The sequence below is a fragment of the Lissotriton helveticus genome, chromosome 6 (genome assembly GCF_964261635.1).
Source record: "Lissotriton helveticus chromosome 6, aLisHel1.1, whole genome shotgun sequence".
NCBI classification, from domain to species: Eukaryota; Metazoa; Chordata; class Amphibia; order Caudata; family Salamandridae; genus Lissotriton; species Lissotriton helveticus.
The window spans coordinates 1442876402-1442891333 of record NC_136067.1 but is presented as its reverse complement, the minus strand read 5'-3'; the positions used below and the strand labels follow the sequence as shown (position 1 = coordinate 1442891333).

Below are 14932 nucleotides of genomic sequence, written 5' to 3'. Positions count from 1 at the left end.
CCACCAAGAAGACAATGGAACCGAGTCACCACCGAACAACTCACCACAGCCCTCTCCCAGAACCCACCCACCAGCACTGCAGACCCCAACGAAGCGGCCTCCAACCTCACAAACTGGATCTCAGACTGCGCCAACCTCCTGGCCCCCCTGAAGACCCAGGTACACAAAGACAACCACAAGAAAAACTCCTGGTTCGCCCCCACCCTCAAGGACTCCAAAAAAGAATGTCGCACCCACGAAAAAACCTGGCGCCTCAATCAGACCGACGAGAACATGTCTGCTCTCAAGAACGCCACCCGCAAACACCACCAACTCCTCCGCGCAGCAAGAAAATCATCCTTCAAAGACAGGCTCGAAAACAACGCCCACAATAGCAAGGAACTGTTCGGCATCGTCGGGGAACTCTCTAACCCCGATGCTGAAAACGCCACCCCCCCCCCTCTCAGGATCTCTGCGACTCCCTCGCGGCTTTCTTTCACCACAAGGTCACCGATATTTACAACAGCCTCTCCACATCCAACACGAACCCACCTCCGGAATCCGACACTGACACCACCACCATCCACACCTGGAACCCAACCACCACTGAGGAAACCACCCGCACCATGAACTCCATCCACTCAGGATCCCCATCCGACTCATGCCCGCACCACATTTTCAACAAAGCCAACAACATCATCGCACCCCACCTACGAGACGTCATCAACGCATCACTCGCCACCGCCACCTTCCCCGAAAACTGGAAACACGCCGAACTCAACGCCCTCCTAAAGAAACCTACAGCAGACCCCACCGAACTCAAAAACTTCCGGCCCATCTCGCTCCTCCCATTCCCCGCCAAAGTGATTGAGAAGATCATCAACACTCAAACTCACCACCGCCCTAGAATCCAACGACTCACTCGACCCCTCACAGTTCGGTTTCAGAGCTAACCACAGCACCGAGACCGCCCTCATCGCAGCCACAGACGACATCAGATCCCTGACAGACAAGGGAGAGACCGTGGCACTCATACTCCTGGACCTCTCCGCAGCCTTCGACACGGTATGCCACCGTACTCTAATACGGCGCATCAACAACGCCGGCATCCGAGGCAAGGCCCTGGAATGGATCACCTCCTTCCTCTCCGGAAGAACACAGAGAGTCCGACTCCCCCCTTCAGATCTACAGCTACTGAAGTCATCTGCGGCGTCCCACAAGGATCCTCCCTCAGCCCCACCCTCTTCAACATCTACATGACCCCCCCTGACGAACATCGCACGCAAACACGGACTCAACATCATATCCTACGCCGACGACACTCAGCTCATCCTCTCCCTCACCAACAACCCCACCTCAGCAAGAACCAGACTACAAGAAGGCATGAAGGAAGTAGCAGACTGGATGTCAGACAGCCGGCTTAAACTCAACACCGATAAGAAGGAGGTCCTAATCCTCTGCCCTACTCCCACTGCCTGGGACGAATCCTGGTGGCCCCCCGCCCTGGGCAGCACTCCCCAACCCACCGACCACGACCGCAACCTCGGCTTCATCCTGGACTCGTCCCTCTCCATGAACAGACAGGTCAACGCGGTGACATCGGCATGCTTCAACACCCTCCGCTTGCTCCGCAAAATCTTCCGCTGGATCCCCACCGACACCAGGAAGACCGTCACCCACGCCCTCGTCACCAGCCACATGGACTATGGGAACACTCTGTACGCCGGCATCACTACCAAGCTACAGAAGAAACTTCAACTAATCCAGAACGCAGCCGCACGACTCATCCTGAACATCCCCCGCCACCACCACATCTCTGGACACCTGAAGAAACTTTACTGGCTCCCAGTCAGCAAGAGGATCACCTTCAGGCTCCTCACCCACGCACACAAAGCCCTTCACAACCTCGGACCAAAACTCATCAACCACCGCCTCTCCTTCTACTGTCCTCCTCGCACCCTGCGCTCGACAGGACAAGCCCTGGCAGCCGTGCCCCGCATCCGCAGGGCCACCGCCGGGGGCAGGTCCTTCTCCTACCTGGCAGCGAAGACCTGGAACTCTCTTCCCAGCCACCTGTGCGCCACACAGGACCACCTCTCCTTCGGAAGGCAGCTCAAGACCTGGCTCTTTGAGCACTCCCCCCCCCCCCAGCGCCTTGAGACCCCCTCGGGTAAGTAGCGCGCTTTACAAATGCAAATGATTTTATTTGATTTGATTGAGCTCAATGGGAATTTCTAGTTAAATGCACTTAATTACTTTATGGATTACTTTTCTAACCACAGGACTGGATCCTAGATTCAGTCCTGGGACATCTCCTGTAAACAGTTGAGTAAAAGTGTTTTGGTTACAGTTGTGATTTTTAAGGAATATTATTGTATTTTAAAAGTTGACACTAGAAACTTTTTCACATATAATCACCAATGTTATCCTATGGGAGGAAATTCACTTAGCAGGTAAGTGTTATCATTACTTTTTCTTACTCAGTGTTGGATCCTGGATCCAGCACTGGTGCATCTCCTGTAAACAATTGAAGGAATGTGTGTATGTCAGACAGGCGATTTTTAGCAAATATTTGTGAGTTTCAAAAATCGACACTTAAAAACGTTTTCAGCAAAAAACAGGCAATGTTATCCTATGGAAGGAAATTCAAGTTACTGGTAAGTACGGTTAGAATTACTTTTCAGAGTCAGTGCTGGGCACTAAGATCCAGCACTGGGATCTCTGCTGATAACAGGTGAGTATTTTCGTTTTCATGCTTCAGCTGATTTTAGATGAATATTTTAAAGTTTCAAAACTCCACTCTTAGAAGAATTTCTAAGTGAAACCAGTCAATGTTACCCAAAAGCAGATAACGCACTTTTCTTCCATAGGGTGAGTTCTCGACTGGCAGAGTTAAGATTTTGGGCATAGCCTCAGGGGTCTCCCAGGGTCAGGTAGGTACAGTTGTTACACCCTCAGCAGCACATGGGCAGCTGGGTGCAAAGAGAGTAGGCCCAATATTATCCTATGAGAGGCAGGGGGCCTTTGGTTGGTGGCTGCCGGCAAGCTGGCCACGCGGCTGTGGGAGCTGGGCTCCTGGTCACTTGCTCATGGCAAATGGGGAAGTAGATTAGGACAGAGGTTGCACTCCCAGGGGCACTCGGGCGGCTGGGTGCAGGGTGCTTTTGAGACGTCGGGCGCTCAATGTTACTCAATGGAAAAGCTGGAAGGTGAACAAAGGCGGCAGGCTAGGGGACGGAGATTCTTCAGGTGCGACCACCACTTCGAGAGGTAAGTTGGGATCTTGGAGGTTAGGGAGGCACCCAGGACTTGGGCACAGGGGGCTGTGGGGTGCCGGGTGCAGGGGTGTCTTGAGGTCAGGAAATCTTCCAATCAGCTGGTCGCAGTTGGAGGGGTCCCTGGTTGTGAGGCTGCAGGCGTCGTCTGGGTCGTCGAGGAGGGTCCTTGGGCACTGGATTTCAGGTCACAATTGGCGGGGAGACTTCCTCAGGGTCTTTGTCCAATCAGGCATTGGCCGGGCTCAGCGGGTGCAGTGTGTGCTGGATTCGTGGTTCCTGGCTGGCACCAGGGGAGTTGCTTTTTGAGCAGAACCACTGCTCGTGGGAGTCCCAGTCTTGGTAGGGTCACAAGGCAGTCAGGTCCTCTGGGGTTTTTGAGGTTGCTGACCACAGAAGGAGCCAGGGTTTAGCAGCAGCAGGTTCGAGGGTCGTCAGGCCTGTAAGGCTGCGGCCAAGTCAGTTAGTGTCGTCCTCTTCTTAGCAGCTGCATGGCAGGTCTTCTTGTTTCTTAATCTTCTTGCTTGTTACTGAATCGGGATCCATGTAAGGAAGGTTCAGGGTGACCCTAAATACTAAATTTAGGGGCATTACAGGTAGGGTAAGGGCAGGGACCAATGGGTCCCTGTCCTGGGGTGAGAACACCCCCTATCCTGTTCCTCTCCTGTGGGAGGGGGTCAGGAGCCTATCTCTGATTGGGCAAGGCTCCCCATCCTCAAGATGGCCGGAGCCCGGAGTTGTGCTTCACCTCGCCTCACCCACCTGAGGGGTGGGGTTGGCAGAGGCTGGCACATCCCCTTTCCTCACTTAGGGTTTCCCACCTGTCTTCCCGCCAGAGTGGGGGTCAGAACCGGTGGGGGCCAGTTGCGGAGTACAGAAATTGGCCTGGGGAAGCTCACAAAAGGTGGCATGCCTTTGAAGCTACCCCTGCCCATCCAGGGGGGAGGAGGATTGGCATCTCGTCCCAGGATGTGCATTGTTTCAGGCCCCCCGAGAGCGGCAACAGGGATCTAGAAACATGTCTGGTGGTGGCAGCCTCAGAAGCCACGCAGTCAGGACACTGGGAGTTGGTTAGGTTTCAGGGGGGCATCTCTAAGATGCCCTCTGTAGTGCATTTTACATTAAATCCCACACTGGCATCAATGTGGGTTTAATGTGCTGAGAAGTTTGATACCAAACTTCTCAGTTCTCGGTGTAGCCATTATGGTGCTGTGGAGTTCGTAATAACAACCTCCCAGCGCCATATACTCTTAATGGCATCACTGCACTTACAGTGCCCAGGAATGGCCCTGGGTACTGTAGGGGCACAGGGCTCATGCACCTGTGTCCACACCACTGGCATAGTGCACCCAGCTAGAGGGGTGACTGATGTATGCCAGGGCAGTGAGTTTGTGGGCATGGCACACAGGGATGTGTGTCATGTCAACTGTTTAGTTCTGCACCAAAACACTCAGCCAGCAAAGGCAGTGTGTGTGTGTGTCAGGGTACAGGGCCCCCAAGTGTGGCACAATAATTGCTGCAGCCCTTAGGGGTCTTCTCTAGTCACAGGGCCCTGGGTACCTAGGGTAACATATACCAGGGGCTTACCTGTGGCCAGAGATGCCAATTGGGTTTAGGTTTCAATACAGTTTTAGGGAAGGAACACAGGCCCTGGGCACCTGATTGGCAGGAGCCCAGGGCACACTCAGTCAAAGCACATCAGCAATTCAGCAAAAAGTGGGGGCATACCATGCAAGAAAGATGGCACTTTTTCACAGTCAGGCAGATAGGAAGTGTTTTCCTCCAATCAGTGCCCCAGCATAAAGCCCACTGGACCAACAGGCGATGTATATGGAGGGGGATGCGGCACCCCTGGCCATGGGCTAATGCTCCCCCCTAGGCCCAAAAGTATTTCATCCCCCAACCCCCCCCCCCCCTCCTTAATATTGGAGGTTGTTACCTCCAATATGCATTAGAGAGCAGAAAGATCACAAGACCAGGGTTTTTTTGAGTGGAGAAATAGGCCGGGTGGCCTTTCCAAGCTCTGGGCTTAGCCACACCTCTCAAATTACCCAAAGCAGTCTTTCAGCCACTCCGCCAATCATATACGAGGTCTTTAACTCCCATCTGCCTCACTGCGGGGTGGGGGGGGGGGTGGAGGAGGAAGCCCACTAGACACCCCGGAGTTTTTTTTTTTTATAGCTACAATGTGTGGGGGTGGCCTGCCCACACATCAGGACTAACCTCTATCGACTATGACGCAAACAGTCTTTCAGCCCCTCCTTGGACCAAAGCATTCCCATCTTTATGGCAAGAAGGGAAATTTTGATTTTGGATGTTATTGTTTTTTTTAATCATATGGGTGGCATAGTTTGGCTAGATCCCAATATATTTCTATTTATATGCGGAATGGCTCGGGTCAGGTGCCATCAGGGAAAACCTACCAAAGCCAGGCATTTCTGAAAATTAAACACCTGGTGCAGTCCAAGATGATGCGTCTTGTGTAGATATGTCATTTTTTTATTGTATTTTTTTTAACACATAGTGCCCTGCACATCTCAAAGTGTGGCTAAAATTGGACATTTCCATTGCATTTCTGCGACGTAAACATCTGGAAACCTGAGGGATCCATAAAATTCCTACCATCCTCCCTTCATCCCCTTGCCCAGATACAAATGTAACATCACTTGTGTGGCTGACCCTAGGGTCCATGATACAAAAGGCCCCAAAACGTATTGTGGAGAAATCGCCGGTAAGGGTATCGCTCCAGTTTTGGACCCGGGCTCGGCAGCCACGCAGGGAATCCTACCAAACCCAAATATTTCTGAAAACTAGGCATCGTGGATAGTCCAGTGTAGCGTGGATCCCACAACAGTTTATTTTCCATAATGCTGTGCACATCTAAAGCTTTGACTGAAATAGCGCATTTTCCTTGCATTTCTGTGACGTAAACTTCCATAAATTCCAGGAATCCACAAAATGTCTAACCTTTCATTAATACGCCACCATGCCTAAAAATTATTACATTCTTCTATATTACTTGGTTCTTTCATGTCTCTTTTAGGAGAACCTCTAGAACCTAATATGAGATGTCCTAAATAGTTCACCTCCTGCACACCAAGCAGACATTTTTTCAACTTAAAAGTTCGCCCTGTCACTGTTAACCTTCTTAATACATTTAGTGCCTAGATGGCATGCTGTTGAATGGTTCCCCATATATCAGCCAATTGTCTTGATTGCATTTAACACCATACACTTGAAATTATTTGCCACAACGTTGTTATTACATCTTTCTTCTGGCATGTGGGCTTGTTAGCGCAACAATGGAAAGGACAATGTGTTCCACTGCTTGAGCTCGCATGTTAAGCAACGAATTCCTCCTCTAATTAAATTTACCTCAATATATGAGTTACATTTGAACTCACCATACGCTGATCAAAACTTGCCTCCTAAGTAAGTGTCTTTTCCATTTTTTCCAATAACTACCAATTGTACATTGTAGGGTTTTCAACCACCCAGCATTCGTTGCCAAAATGTGATGTTGATTAATCACAAGTGATAATCAGGAAAGTGCTACTGCAGGTATTCTTTAATAAGTCACCTCATTCATACAGTCTCTTGCTCCAATTCCTCCAACAACTTCAATTATAACATTCTGCACGGCACCTAACATTCTATAATTCACAAAAAATACTCCAATGACACTAAACCAGGACAAAAAATCTGGCGATGTGTAATTTAAGGAAGACTACACTATAGTATAGATGGTAGTGAGGATTAAGCAATTACCTCACTACCATCTATAGTGTAGTCTTCCTTAAATTACACATCACCAGACACTTTGTCCTGGTTCAGAGTCATTGGAGTATTTTTTGTGAAGTATAATCCCCAGGGAGGACATACTCCGGTTAGTCACCTCTCCAACCACCTGACCACTGGAAATTGTACCGGTGGCCTTTTGTGTTAACACCTAACATTCTATGTCTGAACAATACATTTGCTACATAAAGTAACACTACCTCACTTATATGCCACACTGACAACAACACGTTTATGTACCCACATGTTTGGCGGCTATTTAACCAAATGCACAACAAGGAATCCGGTCCCATTAACTTATGTAATATCTTCCTTAATAAATATAACGTCACTTTATCAATCATACTAGATAAAACTATAAATGCAGCATAGATTAACTGACATTTTAGGCAGATGTATTTATTCTACTTGTAAGGCGAGAAAAACTTCAATCACAGAAGATGGTTTAATATCTCTCAATGTATGGCCCAAAAACCAAGCAGAATCATGATAAGGAAATCTATTCAAGTAAACTTCAACAGTCTGTGCTGCATGCATGGTACAAACAATGTATGTTAAGTCCATTGTTTGTAATGTTCCCATATGGAATTCTGCATAATGGCACTTGCTTCCCACACTATCCCATCCAGGCGTACATTTAATACTTGCTGCCTGCTCTTCTGAACTGAATAACTATATTCGACCAGAGTGAGATATGCTTCATCTTCCACACGTAAACCGGTTTACAATATAAGGGGTAAAGTACCCCCTGACATACATAAAAAGGATATTGCAAGTTACTGAGGAGTTCCATAACCAAATGGAGGAAAATGTTAAAGGCAGAGTTCCTTTATTAGGTTATGGAACTTTGAGGTGACTTGCAATATCCTTATGTACGCCAGAAGTACTTTATGCCATACAGTACATGGTCACACCATCATCTTTCCCATAAACTACTTAAAACCTTGGTGCCTTGCTCTTTTAAAAAAAATACATCTGCAGCAGCTCTGAATGTGTAGGAACATGTAGAAAGATTCTAGCTTCTCTATCTAAGGTGTGCAAAAAATAAACATTCTCTCTGCATGTCTTTGTAAGCTATTAAAAAAGGGCATAAAAAAAGAAAAGCAATGTTCAGTTTTAGTTGCTATAAAAAGCTGCTTCAATTATGCTTTGTAACCTGACCTGCCTTTCACCTCGAATGCTGGCTCTGGAAACAGGCGTTGTGACGTCAGAACTCGACTGTATTAACTAATAGTCTAGTTCCAACATCTTTTCTTCATAATCGGCGACTCTGCGTCACTGGTCGCCGATTATAAAGAAATTAAAGGTGTGCATTTATACAGGGATACTAGAATCAGAAGTATTTTAAACCTCTCCCAATCTCAAACTTGCATGACATATTAGAAGAAACTTACAGTCTATACCAGAGGTTCCCAATATGTGCACTGCAGCACCCTGGTGCGGTGTCAAAACTATCCAGGGGTGATGTGAATACTGAGCACACAGTTTGGGACCCACTACATGGTTACACTATGGGTGCACAGTCTGGCATCCTGGTCCACTTGCGGCTGGGTCTCTGGTGTCTTTTCTGGGTTAGCAGCATGGTGCTTTCTTCCAGGGCGGGTCAACTTTTTCACTGAAGCTTTGGACATACTAATTTTGTATATTGAAACAAAGTTATGAAGTAAGTGAAGGACATGTGCAATGTTCTACTACAAGGTCCATAGTACAGTGCGAAACGATAAAGAGAGGAAGAACGTAAAGCCAGGGTAAGATCCTGGGAGATTTTAATGTTGTTGGAGTGTGGCCGCATAACATATTTACAGCCAGACTAAGGGATACTGAAATTGGACTCACTGATGGCATCCGTTTATTTATTTTATTGCCTGAATCCACCACATGGACACATTCTGAAAATGTTGCTGCTATTCTCAGACCCTAAAATAAATGCTACAATCACGTGTGATTCAGTCTATGCAAACTAACAAGCCATCAATCAGCGTTCTGGCAAGCAGTAAACAAAGCGGTATAAAATATCATAGAGTTGATCCTTTTTAAAGTAAGAAATAAATGTCACAATTCATCATCGTCACATACTTTTTTTCCCAAATACTTGAATGTTGCATGTTATGAACTGTCCCAGGTTAGAGAAGATCTGCAGACAGTGAAAGGGCGGGGCATGTGGAGGGGGTGAAAGGGAAGGCGTGAACTTTACCCCACACTGCGACCTGCAGGGCCTAGTGCATTTACCATCAATCTAGTCACAGTTGATGGTTTGACACCCATACCGGTAATAACACTATGAAATAGTATATGTTAAGCATGTGGCGTTTGTGTGTAGTAACTGGGGGAGAGGATGTGGCTTCACGGCCAGAGGTGCATACTTTGGAGCTGGGGAACCAGGTTCGAGCCTCGGGTTCGGCAACGCATCCTGTGATTCTGGGCAACTCAATTAATCTCCCTGTGCCTACCAAAAACTAAATGTGTCCTTGTGTAACATAACTAGTGGTCATGTAAAGCAATCCAATACCTTAGGGTCGAGTTCATGCTATATAAATCTGAAAAAAAAAAAAAGGTAAAGCCCAAAAAATACTATAAGCTTAAAAATGTGTCCCCGCTTAAGAAAGAGAACTCTATATTCTGTTATTGTGCCCTCAAAATATGTTTGTCGAACTTGGTTTACATCACGTCTACCTGTGACTCACTTCACTTCAAGTTTTTAAAGATTTTTTATTTTATAATACAACAAAATGAGATCGTCCTTCAAAACAGTTGGCAAAAAAAACAGAGGTGTATCCAAGATCCATCCTCACAAGTAACTAGGATTTCAATTTGATTCAGACTTATTCCAGCAGTGAATTGGCACAAAAGATTGGGGGCAAGAAGACGGAGTTAAGAAATGCACTTCTCATGCTCTATGTGCGTCTTTAGTTCACACACTTCCGATACCAGCATTGGACACTTCATTCTGCAGTGTTAGTCACTACTTTTCTGCGCCAGTGACACCACCCATGGGTCCATATTAGAAGTGCTGCTTGTGCAATAAGAAAGGGAAGGATGGAGCCACAGTGCTACGGGGAGTTTGGAGCAGCAAATTTTAATACGCACAGTTCGCTATTGTAGGTCAGTAAAATGGAAAATCCTGAAATTGGCTTGTTTTCGGTTTACAGCAATAGTTGTTCTCTAGACAATCCCTTGCAACCCACACAGGTGAATTGTGTTGTGACAGCAACCACTCTAAATCACTGCTGTTTGAATTAGAATAACGTTATACTTTTTTTTCTTCAAACAGAAGCTGCATATGGTGCCTAGAACTGAAAATAGCCAATTTTAGGCAAGCTGCATTGCACGCAAGCAGCTCCTTTCCACTTTACATCTACTGTTCTATTGCACGCAAGCAGCTCCTTTCCACTTTACAGCTACTGACCTATTAAGTGCCTACACTCTATTGAGGAGTCGTGTACAGTATTCCATGTTGCAGTTTGGCACTTAAATAACGGAGTTTTTTTTTTAATTTAGTGCTGAAATGTGATAAGCAGTTGTTAGGGATTTGGGGGATGTGTTTCTCAGGGCGGGGGTACATTGCTATGTGGTAAAATGTAGCCTAGCCTGTATGTGCTTGACATCTTCCAAAAAACTATGGCGGCTTTAAACACACGCTATGCAGGGACCATAGTGCAGATTTTCGCACTCTGCAACTGCAATTGAAGCTTCTGCCCCTATTCTCCGCCCAGTAACTCATTTTGCCTTTTATTTTTTAGCACAACCCTGATCCAAGGCATTGGAGTGCTTTGCTAAAGAGACTATATTACACTTTGTTTTTTAGGGTTTTTTGTGCATAATTGACCAGACTCTCAAAGACACAACTTTTTAAAGATTACAATGCAGCAATAATTCACTTCTCCGAGAACCCTGTGTCCCTCCAATCAGTCGTTGAGACTGTGGGATTTCACAGTGGACCGGACAGGATTACATCTTTGATTATAATACATTCATCGGCTTCATCCCAATTATTTTCAAAGAGAAAAATGGAAGTACTCCTGAGGCCGGGCTTACATCATGGGGAGCTGCGGCCAATAGGGTAAGGGAGCCGTGGGTCGAAAAAGTTTGGGAGCCACTGGTCTATACAATAGCCTTGATAACGACAAATTGTGTCAGCTCCCGGTTTTTTTTCAAGGTGTATTTCTGAAAACTCCACATCTAATGTCGTTGAGAATGGAATATATCAGAAATAGATTGATCTATTTACACTTTTTATCGTTTCTGCATAATAACTGCTGTCCTGAAAACTCTCATTTGTTTGGTGTCCTTCCCTATTTTTGTCCTTAGCTTACTGCCCTCCTGAATCACTTCGACTAGGGACCGGAGGGTGACTTCTTGGCAAACTGAAAGCAGCAGGTTGCCAGTATGTTTCACATTGAAACCGGAACACTTCTTTTCACCGAGACTTTGATTAGTGTGTGGAAAGATTCACTGCTGCTCGTGCGATCGCTATGATAAAGAAATGATGGATGATAAATCGAGAACATATGAAGTGAATATCCAGATCAAGAAAGAAATTTAGTACCTTCTACGCTGTGATATAAATTCTGATAACATAAGTATCTTTGTCACCACCCTTCACCCCCCAAATCCACCAGCTGATCTGAAGCAAGATATTCAAGAATTTCCCAGATTTATAGCTTAACTCTGGGTCCACCCACCACTCCTACTTTTGCACCATATATCACCAGCTATAATACATAGTTGCCTCTGGCAACGTCAGTGTGAGTATGCTACTTTGGCCCACGCTCAAGCTCTAATGGAAAGTAAGCTCTGATGGAAAGTAACAATAAGCAAAAAAACAATTTCAGAAGAACAGCAACTTTTCCTCAACACAGCGGATGTATTAAAAATGAAACATGACTTGAACATAAACAGGCGACCAAACCACCCTGAATGCTCCTGAATTTTGCTTTACTCAAACCTCCATCCTTCGGTATTAACAGGCAAAAAAAAACATTCTTCCAGTGATCGAAACAAGCAGAGAACCAAAGATGTTAAATGGCACCTCCCATTACACTGCGGTACTTTCATTTACAGACATCTCATACTGGTGAAATACGATAGTGAAGTTACAATATGGAGTTCTAGGGAAATGGCCCAGGTCATGGCATGGCATGGCATATATACACGTGAAATGATGGGCCCTTAGCCTACAGAGAAACAGCTAGGCAGCCACATCAGCCTAATGAGTAGAACAAGTCAAAGAAGCTTACTGACATATGCTATTCAGCCACCTCAACATCAAAGTGAGCAACATCCAGGCTACTGCATTAACTACTGATGTTCACAAAGTGTGTTGTGTTTTATTTACAGTCTGCTTTCAACTTTTCATAAACACGTACAATAATCACATTTAAGGTTCTAGCACTATTCATTAGGAGCAAATGGTAATCTAATCAGTGGCAAATTCTCGGATTTCTTTATACAGTGTATTGTTTTTGCGCATGTGCCCACGTTATTGTACTGCGCATCGTTATCAGGCACCTGACTGGATTTGTAAACAAATGCTGGTCAAACTTCCAGTTTCAAGTTAGCAAGCGATCTCAGTCCGGGTTGAGACCTGGCATACGCGTAGTATGCGGTGTTGGTATCAACTGCAGTATAAACCCAGTTTAAGGAGTCTGTATAAGGGCGAACGAGGAAGAGCAGTGCACTAGTTTACAAGATGTGTCCATACCTGGGTGCACAGGCAACTTATTAATGCGGGCTGAAGAAGTAAAGTATGCCCAACTCATGAGATTGCAGCCCGACATTCTAACAAAATCTAGTGGGAGAGTCCCTTCTTGCATGTGTACGTTTCTGAAGTTGCCCGGGGGGGGGGGGGGGGGGGGAGGTGCGGGGTGGAGATGTGCAGTCAGCTCCTGCAAGCTGGCGCAGGTTCCACTAGACACAACCCCTCCTCTGCTGTACCATCAGCACAGAAAAAGATAAACGTCATACAGGGGGCTGGCATGACCTGTATTTGCCCTGCCTTCTGACTCCGAGACAGCTGGTGGAATTAAAACGGCCCTGTTGCTAGTCTCGTGCCCTTTCTCAGCCGCCCATTCCACAGGTAGATCTCAGTCCCGCTAACCTTCGTCGTAGTTGTAGCCGCGCACATTCCGGTGCCGCGCCATGGCTGCGGGGAGGGCCGCGCGCCACGCTCAGGTGCCCTCCGGCCAGCGTGTGCCCCTAGAGATAGGTGACTTCTCTCCCCAGCATGGACGGCCGGCGCCTGAGGAGCACGTTGCACGCATGCGCCATTCCCTACAACCCCACCCCGTACGCTTCAGTCGCACACTTCGGCATCACTGATTACAGATAATCCAGGCGACATTCGTTGCGTCACTGCAGAGAGCCGCGTCACTGAGGAGATCCACGTCACTACACCGTGAAAACTAAAGTGATTGCAATAACGACCAGATCGTTAGCTCTTGTTAGCTCGAGCAATGCGCGATGACGTAACATGCAAATGACGACGCCGGAAATAATGGTATAACCTTTCTAAACTCCAGGTAGAAATGATCATGTTTAGCAGCCAATACCAGAAAACAGGACGAGGCGTTGTAGGCACTTTTATAGACTCGAGCCAGAGGCTTTCATCTGCTCAGCTCGAGGTCGTCTTGGGTCCCAAAATGAGTCGAGCTTTCATATGGCTTCCACCTGGCAATAGCATACATGGCAACATTTCAGAAGAGCAAAGTGGGAGATTAAAAAAAAAAATCGGGAGAATGGGGCCTTGAATCGGGTTACTGGCATGTATGGGCTTTGGAAGTGTGCTGCTGCAGGATCGGACATTTGAAGCGCAAATGCACGTTTTTTTCCTACCTTTCAGAAGCATGGAGCATAATGGCAGGCAGAGAGAGGGTGATGCAAGTGTTGTACACTGCCTGGCAGGTTGCTGGCAGTGTATGCACCACACTCCCTGTGGCAGCCCGGGCTGAAACAGCTTCACCTGCACACACATATCTCCCCGCCCCAGTACTTCACAGGTCTTTAACCCCTTCGACGCTCATGACGAGCTGGGCTCGTCATGAGGTAGCCTCCTCGCACGCTCATGACGAGCCCAGCTCGTCATGAATAATGGGTTTTTGAAAATCCCAGCGCAGGAAGGGAAAATGTGCCGCGAGGATGTGGTTAAAAGACCATTCCCTTGTTAATGACGCTTTGCTGGTTTTTCACCCCTTCGAGAGCCCGTGCATTGCCACTCTTTGCTGGAAGAATTAGCACTTTACACAATACCAAGCCCTGTCAGCTGAAACCCCCAAGGAATCTGGTTTTTAGGTCTCGTGGTGATTACAGCGCGAAAGCGCTGTCTCGCCAGAGAGCTATAGTCACCGGCTCTGCTTCCCAGGAGACAGGAGATGGGCACGCGCACCCTCAGGAATCGGATCGGCGAGGGCCGCGCGCAGACAGCATGCCTGAAACACACGCGCGCACACCCATCTCCTGTCTCCACTGCAAGCCTCCTGCTTACTTTCACTTTCCCTCCCCCCTACGCCGCCGGCTCCACTGCCCATCACCGCACACAGGAGTGCTCCTTTCACACAGCAAACCCCCCCACACGGCCCCCACACCGAGGACCCTCCTCCCCACTGCAGTCAGGAGAAACAGGTTATCTCAGCTGATCCGAGACGGAGTGAAAAGGGTCGAGAGACTGCTCCCAGCAATTGCCCGAGTCCCGGGAGAGCGCCAAAAACACCCCCCTGCTACAATGCTGGACATTTGCCCGCAGCGGCACCCAGACAGCCACCTCCTCAGCCCCACAGCCATGTAAATCACAACAGGCAGCATGTGGTTGAGGGGCCGATGAAGAGGTGATCCAGCAGGCAGTGCCACCAACCTGCCGCATGACCACGCCGCACCGGAGACCGAAG

General features: G+C 47.5%; 1 protein-coding gene across 2 annotated transcripts in view; it reads right to left on the bottom strand.

Annotated features, from left to right (window-relative positions):
* Positions 1 to 13464, bottom strand: part of HBS1L (HBS1 like translational GTPase) — a 520713-nt gene extending 507249 nt beyond the window's left edge. The window contains exon 1 of one of the 2 annotated variants that reach the window (XM_078649243.1): positions 13150 to 13464. In XM_078649243.1, the coding sequence (XP_078505369.1) occupies positions 13150 to 13192 (43 nt within the window). In that variant the 5' untranslated portion in view covers positions 13193 to 13464. The remainder of the gene's footprint in view (positions 1 to 13149) is intronic. The other variant, XM_078649244.1, reaches the window with a different exon arrangement.
* Positions 13465 to 14932: the final 1468 nt, after the last annotated feature.